The sequence below is a fragment of the Oncorhynchus mykiss genome, chromosome 14, assembly GCF_013265735.2.
Source record: "Oncorhynchus mykiss isolate Arlee chromosome 14, USDA_OmykA_1.1, whole genome shotgun sequence".
NCBI classification, from domain to species: Eukaryota; Metazoa; Chordata; class Actinopteri; order Salmoniformes; family Salmonidae; genus Oncorhynchus; species Oncorhynchus mykiss.
The window spans coordinates 6,680,728-6,704,188 of record NC_048578.1 but is presented as its reverse complement, the minus strand read 5'-3'; the positions used below and the strand labels follow the sequence as shown (position 1 = coordinate 6,704,188).

At 43.7% G+C, this 23,461-nt stretch overlaps 4 protein-coding genes across 14 annotated transcripts; all 4 read right to left on the bottom strand.

Moving 5' to 3' along the window:
• Positions 1-990: 990 nt before the first annotated feature.
• On the bottom strand, positions 991-4,803 carry LOC110488638 (zinc finger protein 595). 3 transcript variants are annotated; one of them, XM_021560935.2, is made up of 5 exons: positions 4,539-4,803; positions 3,508-3,861; positions 3,225-3,364; positions 2,978-3,038; positions 991-2,885 (listed from the first exon to the last, which is right to left on the bottom strand). In XM_021560935.2, exons 2-5 carry the CDS (start codon positions 3,782-3,784, stop codon positions 1,582-1,584), a joined length of 1,782 nt encoding a protein of 593 aa, XP_021416610.2. In that variant the 5' UTR covers positions 3,785-3,861; positions 4,539-4,803; the 3' UTR covers positions 991-1,581. The 3 variants fall into 3 exon arrangements, with proteins under 3 accessions (XP_021416610.2, XP_021416611.2, XP_021416609.2); XM_021560936.2 differs by having other exon boundaries at positions 2,978-3,035; positions 4,411-4,800; XM_021560934.2 differs by having other exon boundaries at positions 4,411-4,792.
• A 413-nt stretch (positions 4,804-5,216) lies between these two features.
• Positions 5,217-16,015, bottom strand: LOC110488640. Of its 3 annotated transcripts, XM_021560937.2 has the most exons (8): positions 15,727-16,015; positions 15,026-15,486; positions 14,351-14,858; positions 14,125-14,242; positions 13,912-13,979; positions 13,114-13,208; positions 10,896-11,005; positions 5,217-5,544 (listed from the first exon to the last, which is right to left on the bottom strand). In XM_021560937.2, the coding sequence occupies exons 2-8, from the start codon at positions 15,276-15,278 to the stop codon at positions 5,218-5,220; spliced, it is 1,479 nt and encodes a 492-aa protein (XP_021416612.1). In that variant the 5' UTR covers positions 15,279-15,486; positions 15,727-16,015; the 3' UTR covers position 5,217. The 3 variants fall into 3 exon arrangements, with proteins under 3 accessions (XP_021416612.1, XP_036798650.1, XP_021416613.1); XM_036942755.1 differs by having other exon boundaries at positions 15,026-15,850; XM_021560938.2 differs by having other exon boundaries at positions 14,351-14,855; positions 15,026-15,843.
• Positions 16,016-16,146: 131 nt separating this feature from the next.
• On the bottom strand, positions 16,147-19,060 carry LOC110488641 (zinc finger protein 629). 6 transcript variants are annotated; one of them, XM_021560939.2, is made up of 3 exons: positions 19,041-19,060; positions 17,300-17,758; positions 16,147-17,219 (listed from the first exon to the last, which is right to left on the bottom strand). In XM_021560939.2, the coding sequence occupies exons 2-3, from the start codon at positions 17,613-17,615 to the stop codon at positions 16,288-16,290; spliced, it is 1,248 nt and encodes a 415-aa protein (XP_021416614.1). In that variant the 5' UTR covers positions 17,616-17,758; positions 19,041-19,060; the 3' UTR covers positions 16,147-16,287. The 6 variants fall into 6 exon arrangements, with proteins under 6 accessions (XP_021416614.1, XP_021416620.1, XP_021416616.1 ...); XM_021560945.2 differs by lacking the exon at positions 19,041-19,060 and adding an exon at positions 18,502-18,555; XM_021560941.2 differs by lacking the exon at positions 19,041-19,060 and adding an exon at positions 18,371-18,495.
• Positions 19,061-20,765: 1,705 nt separating this feature from the next.
• Positions 20,766-23,146, bottom strand: LOC110488642 (macrophage migration inhibitory factor). Of its 2 annotated transcripts, XM_021560947.2 has the most exons (4): positions 22,893-23,146; positions 21,146-21,315; positions 20,986-21,065; positions 20,766-20,938 (listed from the first exon to the last, which is right to left on the bottom strand). In XM_021560947.2, exons 1-3 carry the CDS (start codon positions 22,998-23,000, stop codon positions 20,999-21,001), a joined length of 345 nt encoding a protein of 114 aa, XP_021416622.1. In that variant the 5' UTR covers positions 23,001-23,146; the 3' UTR covers positions 20,766-20,938; positions 20,986-20,998. The 2 variants fall into 2 exon arrangements, with proteins under 2 accessions (XP_021416622.1, XP_021416621.1); XM_021560946.2 differs by having other exon boundaries at positions 20,766-21,065.
• Between the last annotated feature and the right edge of the window lie 315 nt (positions 23,147-23,461).

Below are 23,461 nucleotides of genomic sequence, written 5' to 3'. Positions count from 1 at the left end.
ATGCACTCAACTGTGAAGCTAGCTGTAGCGGAGCTTCCAGAAACTAGCAGGCCTGCTAGTGATAGTGGTGGAGCCAGCACCTCCACACGTGGAGATGTATCCACTCAGTCAAGTAGGCCACCTCCGCGACCCACAGCAACGCAGGCTTCTTATGGACCAGTTTATGCCAAAGTCTATGTCTGTAGAAAAACAAGGCCACATTGATATTGCATTGGCTAAAATGATTGCCACCAATTTCCAGCCATTTTCGATCGTGGAGGACAGAGGTTTTAGAAATTATAGCAATAGTCTAAATCCAATGTACACAATTCCAAGCAGGAAAACCCTTTCAAAATCACTTATTCCACAACTGTACGAGAGCACACAGGCTTCAGTGTGGGAAAGAGTCCAAAAAGCTACTGCAGTTTGCCTTACCACTGACTGCTGGACATCAACGGCAACCACTTCTTACATGTTGGTTACATGTCACTTCATTTAAGATTTTTCTAGTTATCTTCTGGACTGCTTTGAGTTCAGCGACAGACACACCTCAGAGAACTTGTCAGAAGAACTGTTGAGAGTGGTCAGATAATGGCAAGTAGATGGAAAAGTGGTCTGTTGTGTTAGCAACAATGCAGCTAACATAACCAAAGACATGGAAATGTTAAAATGGACCCATCATCCATGTCTTGCCCACACAATCAACCTGATTGTAAGATATACTCTAAAGGTGATGAAGTCCACTGTGGACACTCCTGCCGTGATGTGTGTTTTGTCCTATATTTATTATTGAAATCATTTTTATTCTGAATCCCAGCCTCCATCTCCATAGGCCGTTTGCCAGGCCGTCAATAAGAATGTGTTCTTAACTGACTTGCCTACTTAAATAAAGTAAATCACCACTTTAAAAAAATCATTGTAATTCATAAAAAGGTCACTAAGAATCTTGATAATCATTGACAAACGTAATTGGAGTATGCATTTTGAATGCCTTATTAAAAAGATGCCAACTTCCGGTAATGTCCGATTTTATTTGTTTTTAAAAAAAGCAGTTGGAGCAAATGTATATTATCAGAAGAGATAAACATGGGTCTTCTCTGCCCTGTGACTTTCTTAACAGGGGGAATATACAGTACAATGAATGTTACATTTGTCATAATACAGAATATAAATCAAGACATACATTTACATGGAACAAAAACAGAAAACAAAAACCCCCAAGACTTTTAAAATAAAAATCGTCATAAACGTCTAGCATGGACTTTAAAAAAAAAAGTGATCAGCTGAGAACCTGCTGCGCACAAGACAACTGACTGATCACCATATCAAGTTGAGTTCTCTTTCTTCATCCTCTCTCAGCATCATGTTAGTTCACGGGGCACCAGGGTTGGGGTCAATTCCTTTTTCCCTCAGTCAATGATTACAAAATGGTAACAAATGTATCTCCTGAATGTAATTGGAGTTGACCCCCGGCCCTACTGAATACTCAGGCAAGGACAGTTTCATAGTGGATCCTAAAAGGTAATTACTGTTGTGGAAAGTCCCGCTACAGCGAGGACAGCGGGTTCGGTTTCTTGAACTGGTGAACTTGTTGCAAATGTCTTAAGTTCTGCCATTGTCTGTAATTGCTTCACACACTTCAGGCACCAGTACTTCTTTCCCGGGTGGGTGGACCTCCAGTGGCTGATCAAGACGGGATGGGAGCGGAATGTTTTGCCACACTTCGCAGCTCAGTGGTTTCTCAACTGTATGGATGCGGAAGTGTTGAACGAGGCTAATCTGTGAATTTAGCAGCATTTTACACACTGTGCATTGGAACAGGCCGTCTGTTTCTGTCATTTGCTTCCGTTTGAGGTTTACTCGTCGATCATCTTTGCCTTTTGACTTGATGGCAGGTTGCTGCTCTGCACCGTTTGCCATGGGTTCCTCAATAGGTGCAGTCCAGGAGAGGTCTCCGCTGCTCTCCTCACCCCCGTACACATCCACATGGGCTTTACGCAAGTGTAATATCAGGAACTGCTTTATACGGAACCTCTGTCCACACTGGTTACAAGGGTATGGCCTCTCACCTGTGTGAATACGCACATGGTCCCGCAGGGAATGTGCAGACCTGTATTTCTTATGGCAAACGTAACAAGAAAACACTTTTGGATGTGTGCCGCTTTCTTTGGGTGTGTCAGCTTTATTGTTTGGGGACACACGTTTGTCTTTCGGGGAGAGAGGTTTATCCTTGCTGGCAGAGAGAGGTTTGTTGTCACAGGAAGTAGGCGTGGCTCTGCTGGGGGAGAGGGGTTTCACTTTGTGCTGGACTGTGTCTGTAATTTCTTTGACGCTGGAGCAAGGTATGCTCTTCTCATGGATGTCCCGCGTGTGCACACTAAGAGCACTTGGGTACTGAAACTTTTTGGGACACTTAGGGCATTTGTATGTCCCCTTGATTTTCACCTTTTTATGAGACCTCATGTGCACAGAAAGACCAAACTCACGGCCAAAGCCCTTCCCACAGTATTTGCATCTGAAACTCTTGTCAGTTCCACTGATTACCGCTTGTCCATCCGCATCGGGTTCCATTTTGAAATGCTTTCTTCTCCTTCCTACCTTCTTCACTATGTCACTCATTTTCCCATGACTCCCCTCACCGTGTTTGTTTTGTAAGTCACTATCTTTTCCTTGTCTTGTGTGGTGACTTAAGACATTGTTGTTTGATACGTTGTTGCTCTGGGGTTCCGGGTTGCTCTGGGGTTCCGGGTTTTCTTGTTCGAACATGTGCAGCAGACGACCATGGGTCTTCCTCAGCCCCTGGCCCCGGCCGCGTCCCACTGAAACATGACCGTACCCTGACCCGGTCGCACTCAGTTCAGGTAAGTCTCTTAGCCGTCTGTTTAACAACCACTCTGCAGCCAACCCTGCAAAAGAGGAGCAAAAAGAGTGGAGTCAGTGATGCCCTGCACCAGGAGCCGAATTACAATTACGAGGGCCAAGGATGATTTACTCTTACCTTTTCGTGGAGGACTCCTGGCTAGGGCCGTCAGCAGGTGGTTATCAAAATCTTCAGCCTGCTAAAACACAGACTCATAATGAATATGATAAGAATATCATCAGTCTCTGATCGCAACCAATTACACCACCAAACTACTAATAAAGCAGACATTTAACCTAATTCTAAACAGAAGCCACTTATTGTGTTCAGCCCATTGGCTACATTCTGACTGATTCAGTTTTCCTACACCGGACCGGTCACTGACCTCTATTTTGATGTTAGGGATGCGCCATAGAGACACACTCAGTGGTCGCAGGTCCACACATGACCACTCATTTTCCTTTTTGATCTTTGAGGGCGGAATTAAGTTATCTTCTGACTGAAGAGGCTCGCACCAATCGGATACTGCACAGAAACCCAAAGGTAAAAATTTAATGAGAAACATAATAGAGCTCAGCTGACACCAACTGGGAGAGAAAACATGCATATCTACACAGTCCACAAGCCCTGAAATTATGTTGCTATTTGTCTATGCATTATCAACTTACCTTCCATCTCAGAAATTGCCGTCACGGAAGAGATTGTTTGTCCAGAGGTATTGTCCGGGTCCTCTCCTCCTTTTGCTCCCTCCTTCAACCTCCTCTCTGTCTGCTTCAGCTTCTCCATCAATGCAGAGATCTCGTCTCCTTTCTGTGTCAACTCCTCCTGCTGCTCATTCAGACTGCCCTCAAAGATCTTGGTAATCTCACACACGGCAGCTGTGAGCAGGGATTCCATGACAGAGGACAGCTGCACCCTGAAGGCCTTCTGCACCTTCTCCGACATTTCTGGTTTAAGTGGCTCCGCCTCCACCTGACTCAGGTCCGTGTGAAGTCACCCAGCTGCACCAGCTGGAAGCTCAACTGTCAATAAAGAAGAATCATGTCAAGGCGGTATAGTTAGTTACATGCAGTAGACCAACACTGTAATGTATCCAAGGTAAGGGAAAGTATTTGGGTTGTTTATTTAACCAAATAAAATCGGTAGATAAAGCTGTTTCAAACTAAAAAAGACAGATGCTGAGTAATAGTCGACTAGTGATCAAAGCGGTCTTGCTGCAGGTGCTAGTAATGGGATGTTTTTGTCATCTTGCTACAAACTTGATACTTTTTATGTAACATTCAAGTAACTTACTCGACCCCGATAAAGACAGTGGGCTAACTAGCATAAACGATGTAAGATGCCATGTCACAATCGCTAGCTATCTAGTTAACTGTATAGAATACCTCTATACTTGCATGGTATACGGTTTATAAGGTTGCCATCATTCACAAAGCTTTATGCATTGCTTACAGACGAGCAAGTTCAACACAACATGCTGGAATATGCAGTTAGAGGAGGATCCTCGCGCGAAAAGTAAACATGGCAGCGAAGACTTCGTCACATTGATGGCTATAACGGACAACACAAACCTGCAAAAACAGCGGTCCCTAAAACAACGGACTCCGTTGACTTTGTCGTTGTGTGTATCTTCAACGTATGTAGACTGCAATATCAATATTTACTTTTGTTGAACTGTCCGCTGTAATGCAAAACCTACTCGAGTAGCCACCATTTTTCCATGTGGACTTTCTCCAGTCGGCGACCTATCCTCGCGATTTTACCTAGGGATTTCGATGTTGCGTTGGCAGACCGCAATTAGGGGCGTTTTCTGATATAGGCGTTTCTTGTTATCAAGTTGACACCCATTGATGCTCGCCATTGGTCTGTGGCTTGTTTGCCGGGGATAATGGTTGTTGACAACTGTAGCGTTGTGTCTAAGCCTAACAATTTTCCTAACTTGCCGTGTGAATTATCCTAACCCGTTATGTAAACAAATCCTCTGTGTCAAGAAACCATCAGTCTCATAACACCAGCACTGTCCAATGGCAGGTATCAACATTGTGGTCTGCATTAAACCATTATTCCTGCTAAATAGGTCCTAGCTCTGGCACAACCAAAAATGGACAGCCCTTTACCTGTGTGACACAGATCTAGGGTCAGTTTTGCTTTTCACTTCCTATAATCACTGCTCAGGATGTGGTTAGGTTTAGTTTATCCTAAATCACTGGTTAGAGGCAACTTAAATCTAGAGACTCTCCACAAAACAGAAGGAAATTTCTAAATGTATTTACCAGAATGTGAACAGTAAGAAGTCTTGATTCATAGTGCGTTTGTAACAGTCAACAACAATGTTTGACCATTCACTTAATCCATTTAAGAAATAATGACAATTCAGTTCATTTATCATTTTTATTCACATACACTTGTTTAGCCTCTCCTTTTGGGGGATGGCGGGAGGTAAATCTACCCCCCTGTAATTTTCTGGAGCGAGCCGACTTTGGCTCAACGCCCTTAAAGCGATTGTCATCTAAGGTTATCTGACAGAGTCGGACGATCTGGGTCAACCTCGAGCAACGCCACCTGGGAGGGAGCACATGATAGGTGAACTTGTCTTCAGCATCACTTTCCTCGTCCGACATGAAGTTGGGGTCTGCTCCAACCAGGAAGTCCAGATCTTCTGGGGCGAGGAGCTCTCCTCCCACCTTTACTCTCTTCTGGAAGAGCTGAAATTTTACAGAGAAAGGACTTGAATAAGCAGCAATACATTTGCCTGGGTACCAGTCTCTTTAGATAATCCACTCCCTGTACTCCATGTCATGTGCCAAAGAGTCTGGCTTTTCCGCCATCTTCAAATATGAACATTCTATCATTAATGAGCTCTAAAAGAACATAGGATTTGATCCTGACTCAAGCACCCACACAGCTATCCTCCAATCACAATGACTATACAAATTATGGAACTAAAACTTTTTTTCTTCAAAGAACACTTTAGTATCCGGTTGAGAAGCAACAGTTATTTGTCCAGAAGAAACCAGTTTGCTAGCTCACTCTAAATTCTTAAACTATACTGAACAAAAATATAAACGCAACAATTTAAATGATTTTGCTGAGTTACAGTTCATATAAGGAAATCAGTCAATTGAAATAAATTAATTAGGCCCTAATCTATGGATTTTACATGACTGGGTAGGGGTGCAGCCATGGCAGCCAGGCCGACCCACAGTGGAGCCACGCCTAGCCAATCAGAATGAGATTTTCCCCCACAGAAATACTCCTCCGCATGCACTGGTCATAACTTGGGATTATGTCTTCTCTCAAATGAGGCATTGATCATATTTTTGCAATATTAATACCAAGATAAATTTGTAATTTAACAGAGGGTCTACCACATGTTTCCTATTTGTCTGCCTCTTTTTTTTCTCCTTTTTTCCCCCCACCTTTATTTAACCAGGTAAGCTAGTTGCGACCTGGCCAAGATAAAGTAAAGCAGTGCGACAGAAACAACAACACAGTTACATGGAATAAACACATTTTTGAGTCAACACAATAGGAAAAAAAAGTAAGTCTATATACAGTGTGTGCAAATGGCATGAGGAGGTATGGCAATAAATAGGCCATAGTAGCAAAGTAATGACAATTTAGCAGAAACACTGGAGTGATAAATGAGCAGATGATGGTGTGTAAGTAGTGATACTACTTGCAGTCCCAGTGATACTCATAGGTGTTGGCTTTGGGGATGACCAGTGAGATATACCTGCTGGAGCTCGTGCTACGGGTGAGTGTTGTTATCGTGACCAGTGAGCTGAGATAAGGCAGAGCTTTACCTAGCATAGACTTGTAGATGACCTGGAGCCAGTGGGTCTGGCGACGAATATGTAGCGAGGGCCAGCCGACTGGAGCATACAGGTCGCAGTGGTGGGTGGTATAAGGCACTTTGGTAAGAAAACGGATGGCACTGTGATAGACTGCATCCAATTTGCTGAGTATTGGAAGCTATTTTGTAGATGACATCGCGGAAGTCGAGGATCAGTTTTACTAGGGTAAGTTTGGCGACGTGAGTGAAGGAGGCTTTGTTGCGAAATAGAAAGCCGATTCTAGATTTGATTTTGGATTGGAGATGTTTGATATGAGTCTGGAAGGAGAGTTTACAGTCTAGCCAGACACCTAGGTATTTGTAGTTGTCCACGTATTCTAGGTCAGAACCGTCCAGACTAGTGATGCTAGTCGGGCGGGCAAGTGCGGGCAGCGAACGTTTGAAAAGCATGCATTTGGTTTCGCTAGCGTTTAAGAGCAGTTAGAGGCCACGGAAGGAGTGTTGTATGGCATTGAAGCTTGTTTGGAGGTTAGTTAACACAGTGTCCAAAGAAGGGTCAGATGTATACAGAATGGTGTCGTCTGCGTAAAGGTGGATCAGGGAATCACCCGCAGCAAGAGCGACATCGTTGATATATACAGAGAAAAGAGTCGCCCGAGAATTGAACCCTGTGGTACCCACATAGAGACTGCCAGAGGTCCGGACAACAGGCCCTCCGATTTTACACACTGAACTCTATCTGCGAAGTAGTTGGTGAACCAGGCGAGGCAGTCATTTGAGAAACCAAGGCTGTTGAGTCTGCCAATAAGAATACGGTGATTGACAGTCGAAAGCCTTGGCCATGTCGATGAAGACGGCTGCACAGTACTGTCTTTTATCAATGGCGGTTATGATATCGTTTAGTACCTTGAGCGTGGCTGAGGTGCACCCGTGACCAGCTCGGAAACCGAATTGCACAGCGGAGAAGGTACGGTGGTATTCAAAATGGTCAGTGATATGTTAACTTGGCTTTCAAAGACTTTAGAAAGCTAGGGTAGGATGGATATAGGTCTGTAACAGTTTGGGTCTAGTGTCACCCCCTTTGAAGAGGAGGATGACCGCGGCAGCTTTCCAAACTTTAGGGATCTCAGACGAAATGAGAGGTTGAACAGACTGGTAATCGGGGTTGCAACAATGGCGGCGGAACATTTTAGAAAGAGAGGGTCCAGATTGTCTAGCCCAGCTGATTTGTACGGGTCCAGGTTTTGCAGCTCTTTCAGAACATCTGTGATCTGGATTTGGGTGAAGGAGAATCTGGGGAGACTCGGGCAAGTAGCTGCGAGGGGTGCGGAGCTGTTGGCCGGGGTTGGGGTAGCCAGGAGGAAAGGATGGCCAGCCGTAGAGAAATGCTTATTGAAATGTTCGATTATCATGGATTTATCGGTGGTGACCGTGTCGCCTAGCCTCAGTGCAGTGAGCATCTGGGAGGAGGTGCTCTTTTTTCCATGGACTTTAGTGTCCCAAAACTTTTTGGAGTTAGAGCTACGGGATGCAAATTTCTGTTTAAAAAAGCTAGCCGTTGCTTTCCTGACTGATTGTGTGTTGGTTCCTGGCTTTCCTGAACAGTTGCATATCGCAGGGACTATTCGATGCTATTGCAGTCCGCCACAGGATGTTTTTGTGCTGGTTAAGGGCAGTCAGGTCTGGAGTGAACCAAGGGCTATATCTGTTATTAGTTCTACATTTTTTGAAAGGGGCATGCTTATTTAAGATGGTGAGGAAATTACCTTTAAAGAACGACCAGGCATCCTCGACTGACGGGATGAGGTCAATATCCTTCCAGGATACCTGGACCAGGGCGATTAGAAAGGCCTGCTCGCAGAAGTGTCTTAGGGAGCGTTTGACAGTGATGAGGGGTGGTCGTTTGACCGCGGACCCATAGCGGACGTAGGCAATGAGGCAGTGATCGCTGAGATCCTGATTGAAAACAGCAGAGGCGTATTTGGAAGGCAAGTTGGTCAGGATAATATCTATGAGGGTGCCCATGTTTACAGATTTAGGGTTGTACCTGGTGGTTTCCTTGATAATTTGTGTGAGATTGAGGGCATCTAGTTTAGATTGTAGGACTGCTGGGGTGTTAAGCATATCCCAGTTTAGGTCACCTAACAGAACGAACTATGAATATAGATGGGGGGCAGTCAATTCACATATGGTGTCCAGGGCACAGCTGGGAGCTGAGGGGGGGTCTATAACATGCGGCAACAGTGAGAGACTTATTTCTGGAGAGATTAGTTTTTAAAATTAGAAGCTCGAACTGTTTGGGCATAGACCTGTAAAGTATGACAGAACTTTGCAAGCTCTCTCTGCAGTAGATTGCAACTCCTCCCCTTTTGGCAGTTCTATCTTGACGGAAAATGTTGTAGTTGGGTATGGAAATCGCAGAATCTTTGGTGGCCTTCCTAAGCCAGGATTCAGACACGGCAAGGACATCGGGGTTGGGGGAGTGTGCTAAAGCAGTGAGTAAAACAAACTTTAACATGCATGAAACCAAGGCTTTTTCGATTACAGAAGTCAACAAATGAGAGTGCCTTTTGGACACGCAGGGCCTGGGATAGCCTCCACATCACCCGAGAAACAGAGGAGTAGTAGGATGGGGTACGGCTAAAGACTAGCAAAACTGGTCGTCTGATGCGTTGGGGACAGAGAATAAAAGGAGCAGATTTCTGGGCGTGATAGAATAGATTCAGGGCTTAATGTGCAGACAGGGGTATGGTAAGTGCGGGTACAGTGGAGATAAGCCCAGGCATTGAGTGATGATAAGAGAGGTTGCATCTCTGGACATGCTGGTTATACTGGGTGAGGTCACCGCATGTGTGGGAGGTGGGACAAAGGAGGTATATAAGGCATGTACAGTCCAGAGTGCAATGCATGGTGCCATTGTCAGAAATATTATAGAAAGTAGATAGGAATCCTATGAATGAAGGAACGTATAACGCCCCATCCAGCAGACCAATCACGTTCAAGTTGTTATTTTGCGTCACGCAATCCCTTCTCAAAGTCAGTGTAAATGTCGAAAAACGTGCCTATTTTCCTCGAAAGTACGTAATGTCACGACTCCAAAGCTATATGGTACTACAGGTCGCAAGTTAATTATCTCAAATCTCAGAAAAGATTTGTAATGTTGTAATTCTTGTTGATGAAATTCGTGCTAATGTTGGGTTTTGGAGCTAGCGCACAATAGATTCCCATTCACTCCTTGAAGGAGAGCGCTCCTTGTCCCAGAATCACCCATTGATGTAGCATGGGCAACGTTTCCAATCTCCTCAAAAGAATATCCGCCGTTGCAAATGTTAGACTCATCGATCTGCAGGTTGAACATGGTGCGATGATAGACTTCTAAATTGATAGTGCAGTTTGTTTAGGTGATTTTACAGCTAGCTATGTCACATGCTGATATGTCTTTGGTATTATTGTGTGTAGCTACGTTTTGATAGCTAGCTAGCTAGCCAGCCAGCCCAAAGAGAGCAATGCATTGTGGATTTTGTAGTTGACTTGAGCTGAAACGATTTTCCATATTGCTCCCAACCTTATTATTGCGTCAAAATGATACATTTGTTCACAAAAAATATTGTTAACGTAAGTGTTATTTAACACTACATGGGGCGGCAGGTAGCCTAGTGGTTAGAGCGTTGGACTTGTAACCGAAAGGTTGCAAGATCGAATCCCCGAACTGACAAGGTAAAAATCTGTCGTTCTGCCCCTGAACAAGGCAGTTAACCCACTGTTCCTAGGCCGTCATTGAAAATAAGAATTTGTTCTTAACTGACTTGCCTGGTTAAATAAAGGTAAAATAAAAAAGGAATGAGTGGCTTTTAGAATTTAGAATTTAGGACAATCTGACAACACTCTGAATTTACATTCCAGCACCCAAGCTAACTGGCTAAAGTTTGCTAGCTACTTCCAGACACAAATGAGAGAACACCGGACTCTGACCATTTGACTCGCCCTGGCAGAGCCTGCTTAGGCTGTTTTTATGTTATCTACAGTGTTAGTGACTGTAACTGAGCTTCTGGCAACAGTTAGCTAAAGAGACTGGTACTCAGACTAACAATACATAACTTATTGGTGAAATTGTGAGTACAGACATTGTGTATAAGCTTTCAACGTGAATAATATCCTGCATGAAAAATTCAAATTCCAGTTAAATGCACAATAAAATTTTCTTATGTCTGAGTGATGTGTGATTATATTGAGTGGTGTTGTGTGTTACTGATAACATACCCTGCTCCGCCTGCTGGTGAGGATTTTCTTCTTCTTGATGACCGCCACACTGCCCTCCAGTTCAATCTTACCTTGAGCCTTCCAATACTCATAAGCCCTGTTGCACGCCTCTATGGAAAGGGAAAATGGTTATATTAAAATAGTGTGGATGTGATACAACGTGATAAGTTGTTGTATGTTATGGAGCGATTTCAGTGCCAACATAAATTGTATTTGAATTGCAAACATTTGAATTTAATATTTGTAATGCACAAATTCAATAATTGCATTCATAAATTGAACTTCTATTTCCTCCTGATTTGAAACTGAATTGAGTGAATATTGCGTTCAGTTTTTAAATTCAATTTCAACTTAATTCAGTATTCAAATTCAATATTTATATTTGTTTAAATATGGTACAATCATTTCAAAGTTTCATATATTCAACTTCACAGATGCATTCAGATTCAGTTTTCAAATTTGGTTCTTTAATTCAGATTCAAAGCCAGAGACAACATCCTGGTACTTTGCCAGCCAGTATAAGCAGGGGAGAACAGAAAGAATTAAACACTCACTGTGGTAAACGGAAGCTTCTGCCGGTTTCTGAAGCCAATGTGGCATGTTGAATTTATTTTGGTCCTATGAATTTGGCTCGAGCGCTCAAATCGTTTCGGATATATACTACATGACCAAATGTATGTGGACATCTGCTCGTCAAACATCTCATTCCAAAATCATGGGCATTAATATGGAGTTAGTCCCTCCTTTGCTGCTATAACAGCCTCCACTCTTCTGGGAAAGCTTTCCACTAGATGTTGGAACACATTGCAGTCAGCGTTCCAATTCATCCCAAAGGTGTTTGATGGGGTTGAGGTCAGAGCTCTGTGCTGACTAGTCAAGTTCTTCCACATCGATTTCGACAAACCATTTCTGTATGGACCTCGCTTTCTGCACGGGGACATTGTCATGCTGAAACAGGAAAGGGCCTTCCCCAAACTGTTGCCACAAAGTTAGAAGCACAGAACTGTCTAGAATGTTATTGTATGCTGTAGCGTTAAGATTTCCCTTCACTAGAACGATGTAAAACAGCCCCAGACCATTATTCCTCATCCACCAAACTTTACAGTTGACACTATGCAGTCGGGCAGGTGGTATTCTCCTGGTATCCGCCAAACCATGATTCATCCGTTGGACTGCCAGATGGTGAAACGTGATCACCCCAGAGAATGCATTTCCACTGGCGGCAAGCTTTACACCACTCCAGCCGATGCTTAGCATTGTGCATGGTGATGTTAGGCTTGTGTGCGGCTGGTCAGCCATGGAAACTCATTTCTTGAAGCTCCAACAAACAGTTTTTGTGCTGACCTTGCACCCAGAGGCAGTTTGGAACTCGGTAATGAGTGTTGCAACTGAGCCCAGACAATATTTAAGTGCTACGCGCTTCAGCACTCGGCTGCCCCGTTCTGTGAGCTTGTGTGGTCTGCCACTTCGCGGCCTAGCCATTGTTTCTCCTAGATGTTTCCATTTCACAATAACAGCACTTGAGTTGACCGGGGCAGTTCTAGCGGGGAAGAAATTTGACGAACTAACTCGTTGAAAAGGTGGCATCCGATGACTCAGGACCTCTACAATAATATGGTGGGTTGGAACACTTCAGGAAGGAAGTCACGTGTGCTTGCGAGACAGAAGTTCTGAGTTCGAGATGAACCGGGGGGGAAGCGGTACTCGTTAAGCAACATGTCGTCCTTTACATCAACTTCCTGAACTTATCCCTATAGGCGTTTAGTTAAGTGGGCGCTAAGGAGTATTTCTTTCTCTAATAAAGCTCCTTTGTGGGGAAAAAAGTAATTCTGATTGGCTGGGCCAGGCTCCCCTGCCAAGTGGGTGGGCCTATGCCCTCCCAGGCCCACCCATGGCTGCGATCCATAGATGAGGGCCTAATGCATTTTTCAATTGACTAATTTCCTTATATGAACTAACTCAGTAAAATATTAGAAATTGTTGCGTATATTTTTTTGTTCAGTGTAATTATTGAATTTGAATATTGAATTCAATTGACATTTTAAACGGAATGCAATATTCAATTAATTCAGTTTCAAATCATGAAATGCCTGGAAGGCTGCTGCAGCAGGAGACGACATTACATACTAACAATATATTTTTGAAGAGATATGGATTCTTTACATTGTTACATTCTGTAAATGTATACCATACGGTTGCTACTAAAGCTAAGACTCACTTCTGATGAGGCTGTCGGGACCCCAGTTTTTGCCTCCATCCTTTACAATCTGCATCACTGCTTTGGTCACCTCCTCGTTGTGAGGGGACCTGAAGCTGAAAAACCATAATGTTATGATTATTGAAAGAAATACGAGTGTGATGATCATGTAATAAACTTGACTATATTATATGAAATCAAAACATCCCAAAAGTGCAAACCCCACCCACTTGACACTCTAGGCAGGATAAGCAAAGTTTCAAATTGAATTTGAACCCACGTCTGCAATGGTGCAACCAACTGAAAACAACCCATGGAATATTTAAAGGGATAGTTCACCCAAAATACAAAATTACATATTGGTTTCCTTACCCTGTAAGCAGTCTATAGACAAGGTATGACAGCAATCCATGCTTTGGTTAAGTTTCCCTGGAACTGTTCCACATGCTAATGTTTTAGCATTTGTGGCACAAATCCCATTCAAGTCATGGGACGATATTAGCATATTTCACACATGTCCAATCATATGAAAGTATCTAAAATTGTTTGTGAACATGATGCGTGAAAAATACTAATACCGGTCCCATGACTTGTATGGGATTTGTGCCACAAATGCTAAAATGTTAGCATGGGAGGCAGTGCCAGGGAAACTAAACCAAAGCATGTATTGCTGTCATACCTTGTCCATAGACTGCTTACAGGGTGAGGAAACCAATGTAATTTTGTAAATTGAATGAAATATCCCTGTAAATCAAACTAAGAAACCAAGGAGCTTTTCAAAGAGCAGTATCACTACAGCCTTGTTAATAAAGTGCATACCAGTCATTTGGGCCGAATCTCCATTTTAGGTCCTCCCCAAGCTGCTTATGGGCCTGTCTTACTGATGCCTATTAGGAATAAAGAAATGCACAGTAAGTTAACTGACCAAGTGGAGATTGGAGAGGCTAACAAACATAAGTGTATAGCTAGCTACTTTGCTTCACAACAAACCCTGGCCGATGTGTAAGAAGTTTCAGCTAATTTCAAACTCACTAATAATGCCAGTGGAATAATCCTTCCAGTTCTTGATGTAACAGGAACTGGCGCAGCGTAATCTTCATTATCTTGGACTCCCTTCGTCAGTTTTGCCTTGGAAATGGTACAGATGCCCCTGGAAAATATAAAAAACAGGAACAGTGTGAGTTAACCTTTGCTAACTAGCAAGCAAACTAATTATCCATGGTACACGAGTACTCCAAAACATGTTGTCCAATGTTACCTTGAATGGATTTGTTCATGTTTTTTCAGGTCCGCTCTAGCGATAAATCTTTTCCCACAGTCCGTGCACTGGTAAGGCCTCTCTCCGGTGTGATAGGCCCTGTGTCTCTTCAAGACGCTCTGATGGCTGAAGCTCTTCCCACACTGAGAGCAGCTGTACGGCCTCTCCCTCGTGTGGCACTGCATATGGATTCTCAGGTGGCACATGGACTCAGGGGGGCCCATAGAGCTCTCTATCCCCTGGGCTGGTATTACTGACCCTGGGTGTGAAGGCTGCTCCTCAGTGGTCCATGGTGTTGATAGAGGCTGGGGCTCACTGGCCCATGGTGCAGACAAACCAAGGTCACTATGGGGGGCATCAGTGTATGGGATCGTTAGGCTTACCATATCCCCCCAGTCTCCCTGTGCATCGGCCTCCTCTTTGACATGGACCTCATGGGCCTCCCTCAGAGCAACGAGCCCCTCTGACTGGAGAATCTCCTCTTGTTTAATACCATAACCCTCTGCTGCTGAGGAAATACCAGAACCAGTGATAGTATTCATGATGTGCATGTCAGACTATACAGGTTACAGCTGTTACCTCTGTCTAAACTATCAACATGGTATAACCATGGTAATTAGACAGATGAATACCTAATCAATCCCAGAGGCGAAATTCAGTTGTGAAAAAACTCACCTGACAAAGCCTCTACTTTCTCCTCAGTGTCTCCAGCACAACCACATCTCACACACATCCCACTCCACTCCTCCTCTCTGTCCCTCCATCTCTGCAGCCTCTCCTTCAAGACGTCCACTTCCTGTTTGCTCCGTGTCACTTCCTCCAGGAAGCCATGCTTCACCAATAGAGTGATTTCATGCATGGCAGTTTTGAGGACTGTTTCCATGACGCCACTGAGCTGGTACTGGAAGTTGAGGATGGCCTCAGACATAGCTGCAACAACATCAACTCAACACTGGCAAATCAATCCCACTTCCCTTATTGGTACCAGTCCCAGAGTACAGACAATCTTCTTTGGCTGAGCTTCCTACCGTTGTTTCCCAGTTTGGGTCACTATACTGGAAAGACTTGGATTTAGCCTCCTCCAGATCACACCACTGCCCAGAGTCAGGAATCTTCCTCCAGGAAACAAGGGCAAGCTGTCAAATACACAAAATGTGGTCTTGATATGCCCCAAATATCTTTCCAGTATAGGAAGCGTGTAACTAACAAATTAATGAACCCATACATCCATTTTTGCCTGTGATTAGGCGTACCAAATAATGCATTTCTCAAGCTTGCTAGCTGCTTAGCTAAGCTAACTTAATAACCAATGACTGTATATGAACAGTGTAGTAACAACTTTCCAACCATTTGACTCAAATCTAAAATATTATTACCACTTCCTAGACGTTGGTTGTTGTTGTGCGTCAACAAATCAGCTAGTTACAAATGTCAAATCTCTCATAGCCTGTAGTACAGACGTAACAAAGCCAGGTACTAGCTAACATAATAAGCTAACAGCTAACTAGCTGAGGAGAGGTCCTGCGGCTCCACCTCCCGATCTGTGGCATCGAGGTGATCATACTGCCAATTCAATTGCGCAGAACTCCTCATTTTTTGTTGTTGAAATCTCGTCTAGAATCTTTGGAATTCAACATATTCTCTGAGACAACTGTCTGAAGCGCTGTACCAAATGTATTTATTTGCCTGAGTATGATATCTATGGGCCGTTCTGGGTCAGACATGGCTATTTTACTTTTAATGTATCTGTTTTTGTATGTAACAGTTAATGACACGTTTGACAAATCATATAAGGATGAGAATCATTTCTTCATTAAGGGTTTTATTCCTCTCAACATGAAATGCATCAGTAACTACAAATACATTGAACATAGTACACGTGTGCTGTTATTTTCTTCACTCAGATTTTCTAAATCAACCAGCTTCATCTCAAAGTTCTACCTTGCTGCATGAATATGTTCGTGTCTTTTCAGGTCTGCTCTAGAATAGAATCTATTCCCACAGTTCGTGCAGTGGTAAGGCCTCTCTGTTGAGTGAATGACCCTGTGTTTCTTCAAGCCACTCTGAAGGCTGAAGCTCTTCCCACATTGAGAGCAGCTGTACGGTTTCTCTCCTGTGTGATACTGCTGGTGGGACTTCAGGTTGCACAGGTAGACAAAGCTCTTACCGCACTGAGAGCAGCTGAACGGCCTCTCCCCTGTGTGGCACTGCATGTGTACCCTGAGGTGGCACATGTACACAAAGCCCTTACCACACTGGGAGCAGGTGAAGGCCTTTTTCCCTGTGTGGTGGTACTTCTGGTGGTCTTTCAGGTTTCGTAGCTGAGGGAAGCTCTTTTCACAGTGTGGGCAGCTGTAGGGTTTGACCCCCAGCTGTGCCGTTGTGTTGTTGCTGAGACCATAGGGACTGGACTCCAGGGCTCCCACAGCACACTCTGTTGCCTGGGTGGGTATACCTGACCCTGGGAGTACGTGCTGCTTCTCCCTGGTCCATGGTGTTGGTTCTGGAGGTAGCGGTGGTGGCTCCCTGGCCCATGGTGCTGGAGGTAGAGGCTCTCTGGTCCATGGTGCTGGAAGTTGAGGCTGAGGCTCACTGGTCCATGCCCCAGCATGGGCACTCAATCTCTGCAGACGACTCAGGCTCATTATGGTAGTATCTGTGGATGTGACCATCTGGGATACTAGATCCCCCCAGTCATTGGGCTCCTGTTTGATGTGGACCACATGGGCTTCCCTCTCTTCCATCCTTTCAGAGACACAGGAAGAGCTGGACATGTCCGTTTCCTGTGGACCCTCTCTCTCTGGGAGAGTGTTGGGTCCCTCTGACTGGAACATCTCCTCCTGTTTGATAACACAACCTTCCTCTGCTCCTGAGGATGGAACAGAACAAAGTAAGAGATCCTATATCAGGGGTGTGTGTGTGTGTGTGCGTGCATCTCTCCTCACTTACCTGACAGAGCCTCTCCTTTCTCAGTGTCTCCAGTACAACTGCAACTCACACACATGCCCATCTGCTCTCTCGCTTCCCTCTTCTTTCTCTGCTCTTTCTCTTCAACTTCCCTCTTCCTCTCCTCCTCTCTGTCCCTCCATTTCTGCTCCCACTGCTGCAGCTTCATCCTCAAGATGTCCGCTTCCTGCTTGCTCCGTGTCACTTCCTCCAGGAAGCCTTCCTTCACCAGCCGAGTGATCTCATGCATGGCGGTTTTGAGGACTGTTTCCATAACGCCACTGAGTTGGTACTGGAAGGTGAGGATGGCTTCTGACATAGCTGCAACAGCATCAGCTCAACACTGGAAAATAAACCCCACTTCCCTTCCAAACGTCACAGTTGCCTTGCCTCCCAGTGAGTTCAACAAGCTGGGAAACTGGCACGTAGCTTCCAGATTACACCAGTACCCAGGGAGTACACCTGGAAACAGGGACAAACTATTACTCTTTGATGTAGACCAAAAGTACTACCAGAGATACTGGCGTTAGGTACTTAACTAGCTAGATGGCTGAATTTTGTCCAGCTTGCCTTGCTAGCATTAGCTAATGTTGAACTAATTTAGCTAGCTAGCTGCATAGCTATAACACAGGGGTATAACGATAGCGTCTTAATTTGACTCGAATAAAATTTATTTTATTACTTGCCAAACGTTGTCAATCGACTAGTCAGAAACGTTCAATCTCTCATACCAGTGCCACAAATTGTGAATTTTGTCCAGCTTGCCTTGCTAGCATTAGCTAATGTTCAACTAACTTGGCTAGCTAGTTACATAGCTATTACACAGGGGTATAACGATAGCGTCTTAATTTGACTCGAATAAATGTTATTTTATTACCTGCCAAACGTTGTCAATCGACTAGTCAGAAACGTTCAATCTCTCATACCAGTGCGGCACAAATTGTGAATTTTGTCCAGCTTGCCTTGCTAGCATTAGCTAATGTTCAACTAACTTGGCTAGCTAGCTACATAGCTATAACACAGGGGTATAACGATAGCGTCTTAATTTGACTCGAAGAAAAATGATTTTATTACTTGCCAAACGTTGTCAAAATGCTAGCCGGAAACGTTCAATCTCTCATCCCAGTGCCACAAATTGTGTAATATTTGCTGACTGTATTCAAAGTAGCAGCTAGCTAGTGTTTACATTGGTTTTCACTACTTACCACAGCCACAAATTACAAATGGCTATATCGTAAAAATGTATGAAAACAAAAATTAGCTTTGGTCTTTGTTTAAGGTTAGGATTAGCCATACATTTAGCTGTGTTTTTAGGGTTAGGTTTAAAATCACATTTTAAGAAGATAAATTGTAGAAATGGGACATGCCGTAAAGAGGATCATCATGCTTAGGTGATTGCGCAGAACTGATTGCAGAAAAAATGGGAGACTTGACACTATATCCATCATATATTATGTCTTTGTTCTAAAATTATCATTATCAACTCGTGTTGACGCACAACGTAGGGCAATAAAACAAATAGCTACACTATTTTTTTATTGGATGCAGCATCTATAATCAATAATGACCTATTATCTAGATTGTTCCATGAAAGTTAATTCCCTCTAGTTCATATTTCAATGAACTACCTATGCTGAAGAGCTATGAGAGACAGAGATCTCAGACAGTATAAAACAGGCTTTTACTGTAGCAAAGACCTTCTAGATTCTCAACATAGAATTGAAATAGAGATTCTCAGACTCACCTTAGCTGGTACTTCCATAGCCTTGGACAGTTCTTCCGTGGCTTCAGATAGAGGTTCTACTATTTATTGTAACATTAAAGCAAAGTTAATTTGTGTGCAGTTTTGCTATGTCATTCATTGACCAAACGTCTTCAGTTCTTCTTTCATTTCTTGGCATGATAAGCCTCAATGAAAACTTTGAACATTGTGTTGTCCCAGGCCAGGTTTTGCACCACCATTTCAAAAAAGTTAATGTAGATCCTGAAACAGAGATTGATCAGCTTGGGTGTGTGTGTGTGTGTGAGTGAGTGAGTGAGTGAGTGAGTGAGTGAGTGAGTGAGAGAGAGAGCGGCTGACTTCTGTAGAGTGAGTGTGTTGGTCTGTACAGGGGGGAAATTTCAAGGTGTTTGTTGAGCAGTCCACAGAGTAGTGTGGAGTACTGCAGGTTTTGTTCCTCACTTATAGCTCCAATACTGTGGAGGGAGCAGTATGTACAGGGGGCGGTCTTTCACCCTAATGTCATCAGCTGATCTAGCACGATGGGAGCAACAAACAACTGCAATAAAACAACAATATAACCATAGAATTACATATTAGTAATTTAATATGATAATTGTGAGTATAACCCTGCAATGTTGTATTATAATGTCATTTTTCTATATGTTTCAAAGTTAACTCTGCCATTTTCCCCCATGGCTTTGGCCAGTTCTTCTGTTTCTTCTGAAAGAAGGGCCACTGGGACAGCAGTCTTGGCTATATTTGTGTTCACCAAGAAAATAGGAATGGATGGTTACTTCAATTTTACTCCTTAAAACATTTAATGTAGCTTTACAGTGCTACACTTAAAACAGTTTGATTATGTGTGCATGTGAGTGGGGTGTGGCCTCAGTCACAGCATTTTTCTCAAATGTCCCTCAATTCTAAGAGCTGGCGTTGGTCCTACATGTTTTAGGTACAGATTATAGCTATATATTTTAGTTCCATTTAGTTTATTAATCCCTATTACATGTTTGTGAGTTATGGAAAAGTTGAGACACAGTATGCAACCCTGTACTTGAAATGGGTTCTTTACAGTAACAATTATCGCCAATGGATTTTGAAACTCACCTCAGGTCCTGGTTTTCCCATAGTTTAGGACAGTTCCACCGTAGCTTCAGATAGAAGTGCAGCTGGTACGGAAGCTTTGGCATAATTTGTGTTCACCATGAAAACCGGTATGGTTGTAAGTTTACTTGAAGCAAGACGTATTGGTCCCACTGAGGTATACGATTGGTCTTCAGCACAGGCGGTTGACCTTCACAATGATACTCGACGATAGACAACTGTGGCCATTAGAAATGCGTGTGGCTGATGAAGTTATTTTTATCCACCAATGGCAACATACTTCCTACCACGAGCGGGAGTTATGCGTGTAATATCAGTACTAGCTTCTCAATTCAGAACAGTATCCAATGTATTTTGATACGTATCTATTGACTCTGATTGAACCCTAGAACAGATGCATGGCATCACAGATATGACAAAACGTGTCAAAAGTAAATTCCCAGCTAGCGGTCTTCGCCTGTTCATGGTTGTTTGTATAGTGCACTTGGAGTGTGAATACACCAATCTTTACCTAGCAATTGAACACAATAGATTGTCTGTGTGAGGTCAAATTGGACTGCTTTATGGCATGTTCTCAATTAATGGCAGTGGAAAGCATCCGGTCTGTAAAAAATGTAAAAAACACCGGGAAAACAGAACAAGTTGTGATCAAGGGGAATCACTTTATTGTAATATCAAAGCCAAGGGTCCAGTGCAAATCAAGGGTCTGTTATAAAGCAAGGGTCCATTTTAAGTGCATTTATCAATACCGCTCTACATCAGCCCAGCAACAAGGCATCTCTGCTCATCTCTCCATAGCCTACTCTAGTGCTATAATACCATTAAGGTGTAGGGGAAAAGAGGGGTCAGCTCCCATTGACATTTAGATCCCTTGCTCAACCAAAAGTAGAGTTGTTCCAGGCCACATTCGCTGCCTCCATGTCAAAGAAGTTCACGTAAATCCTGAGACACAAGAGGAGTGTTAGTGTATGAACGTTTCATGTGGATTTTACTCTGTGTGTGTGTGTGTGTGTGTCCATTACCTGTCAGGGGAGATGCCCAGGTGTTTGTTGAGCAGTCCACACAGTAGTTTAGAATACTGTTTCTGAGCTCCTTCAATCTTCCCAATGCTGTGAAGGGAGCAGAGGGCACAAGGGTCTCCTTTCCCCCCAAACATCATCAACTGGTCTGGGACGATGTGCACAGCAAGGTACTGAGAGAGAGAGACACACACACAAAGAGAAAACAGAGCATACAATGAGTGGGAGCTGGAACAATCATGTGAAAAATCACGTGATTAAAGGCACAATAAAAATTCCAACCATGACAGTGAAATTGCACAAGTAAACCTTTAGTAAATAAGAACTAGTTGTTTGATTTACAGTATTCCTGTCCTGGACCTATTACAAGTACAGTGAGTAAGACATTTAAAACGTGTTAACCCTCGCAAGGCTGCCGGCCCAGACGGCATCCCTAGCCGCATCCTCAGAGCATGCGCAGACCAGCTGGCTCGTGTGTTTACGGACATATTCAATCTCTCCCTATCCCAGTCTGCTGTCCCCACATGCTTCAAGATGGCCACCATTGTTCCTGTACTCAAGAAGGAAAAAGTAATTGAACTAAATGACTATCGCCCCGTAGTACTCACTTCTGTCATCATGAAGTGCTTTGAGAGACTAGTCAAGGATCATATCACCTCCACCCTACCTGATACCCCAGACCCACTTCCATTTGCTTACCGCCCCAAAAGGTCCACAGACGACGCGATCACCATCACACTGCACACTGCCCTATCCCATCTGGACAAGAGGAATACCTATATAAGAATGCTGTTCATTGACTATAGCTCAGCATTCAACGCCATAGTACATCAACACCACAATTGAGAGCATTTTGTCGGGTTGTATCATCGCCTGATACGGCAACTGCAACCACCCACAACGGCAAGGCTCTCCAGAGGGTGGGGTGGTCTGCACAAAGCATCATCAGGGGCAAACTACTTGCCCTCCAGGACACCAATAGCACATGATGTCACAGGAAGGCCAAAAAGATCATCAAGGACAACAACCACCCGAGCCACTGCCTGTTCACCCCGCTATCATCCAGAAGGCGAGGTCAGTACAGGTGAATCAAAGCTGGGACGAGAGACTGAAAAACAGCTTCTCTCAAGGCCATCAGACTGTTAAACAGCCATCACTAACACAGAGAGGCTGCTGCCTACATACAGACTTGAAATCATTGGCCACTTTAATAAATGGATCACTAGTCACTTTAATAATGCCACTTTATTAATGTTTACATATCTTACATCACTCATCTCAACTGTATATACTGTATTTTATACCATCTATTGCATCTTAGCCTATGCCTCTCTGTCATTGCTCATCCATATTTATATATTCTTATTCCTTTACTTACATTTGTATGTATTCGGTAGTTGTTGTGGAATTGTTAGATTACATGTTAGATATTGCTGCACTGTCGGAACTAGATGCACAAGCGTTTCGCTACACTCGCAATTACATCTGCTAATTATGTACGTGACCAATAACATTTGATTTGACCTGCAGCACGAATCTCGTGTTCCATTTTAGGAATAAGATCTGCGCATGGCCGATGGCCGATTTTATAACAGTTTTGTATTGAGATGCCAAATGGGTCTCAACTGCAAGAAAGGTTCCCTACAATTTAATCTTCACCGCAGAAAAACGCATCAGCATCAAATGAACGAAAATTAGCTCTCTACAACAGGGGCGGGGGGCTTTGCTGTGCCAACTTTGGAAGACTCACCTGCACAGGTTTGCCCATCGCCTTGGCCAGTTCATCTGTTGCCTCAGACAACAGAGCAGGAGGAATGTCACTCTTAGCCACATTAGTATTCACCAAAAACATAGGCATGATGATTGCTTCGCTAACGTTCTCTCTGTCGCAGGGAAATAACCGTGATCAACACAGCTCTGGAGCAAGCTTGAGTGCAGCTTCTTCTTCTGTAAGTTTGTATTTTACTGACTACAACAACAAAATGTGTGCCGCCACCTATTGGGTGGGGTGAAAACTGAGAAACTTTAAGGAAGGGTGAAAACGTACGACCACAGTTTCTAAACCCAGAGGCGCAACATCGCAGGACTTCCAATAGCGCTTGCGAATCAGACAAGTCCGTGGTTTGCTGTTCGAGAAGTGAAATATTCTTCCTTAGTTCTTAATTTTCTCCAAGTGTAAAGTTACAACCTAGCAAATGTCTTAAGTAGTTGAACATGTTATTATTTCAACCTCGTGAAGGTGACAAACTGAAGACATGCCTTTGATTTGACAGCATGCACAGGCGTAGTTTAGCACGAGACGACAGTTAGACCCGATGA

Bases quoted from the DNA above. Each gene is read 5' to 3' on its own strand.
- LOC110488638 (XM_021560935.2), bottom strand. From the start codon at position 3,784: ATGTCGGAGAAGGTGCAGAAGGCCTTCAGGGTGCAGCTGTCCTCTGTC. The intron at 3,365-3,507 runs GTAAGTTGATAA...GTTTCTGTGCAG, and splicing joins GGCAATTTCTGAGATGGAAG to TATCCGATTGGTGCGAGCCT. The intron at 2,886-2,977 runs GTAAGAGTAAAT...CCTCTTTTGCAG, and splicing joins CAGGAGTCCTCCACGAAAAG to GGTTGGCTGCAGAGTGGTTG.
- LOC110488642 (XM_021560946.2), bottom strand. From the start codon at position 23,000: ATGCCTATGTTTTTGGTGAATACTAATGTGGCTAAGAGTGACATTCCT. The intron at 21,316-22,892 runs GTGAGTCTTCCA...TCTCTCTCTCAG, and splicing joins CGATGGGCAAACCTGTGCAG to TACCTTGCTGTGCACATCGT. The intron at 21,066-21,145 runs GTAATGGACACA...CTTGTGTCTCAG, and splicing joins CTGGGCATCTCCCCTGACAG to GATTTACGTGAACTTCTTTG.
- LOC110488641 (XM_021560939.2), bottom strand. From the start codon at position 17,615: ATGTCAGAAGCCATCCTCACCTTCCAGTACCAACTCAGTGGCGTTATG. The intron at 17,220-17,299 runs GTAAGTGAGGAG...TTCCATCCTCAG, and splicing joins GAAAGGAGAGGCTCTGTCAG to GAGCAGAGGAAGGTTGTGTT.
- LOC110488640 (XM_021560937.2), bottom strand. From the start codon at position 15,278: ATGTCTGAGGCCATCCTCAACTTCCAGTACCAGCTCAGTGGCGTCATG. The intron at 13,980-14,124 runs GTGAGTTTGAAA...TATTCCTAATAG, and splicing joins TTATTCCACTGGCATTATTA to GCATCAGTAAGACAGGCCCA. The intron at 5,545-10,895 runs GTATGTTATCAG...GTAAAATTTCAG, and splicing joins TCACCAGCAGGCGGAGCAGG to CTCTTCCAGAAGAGAGTAAA.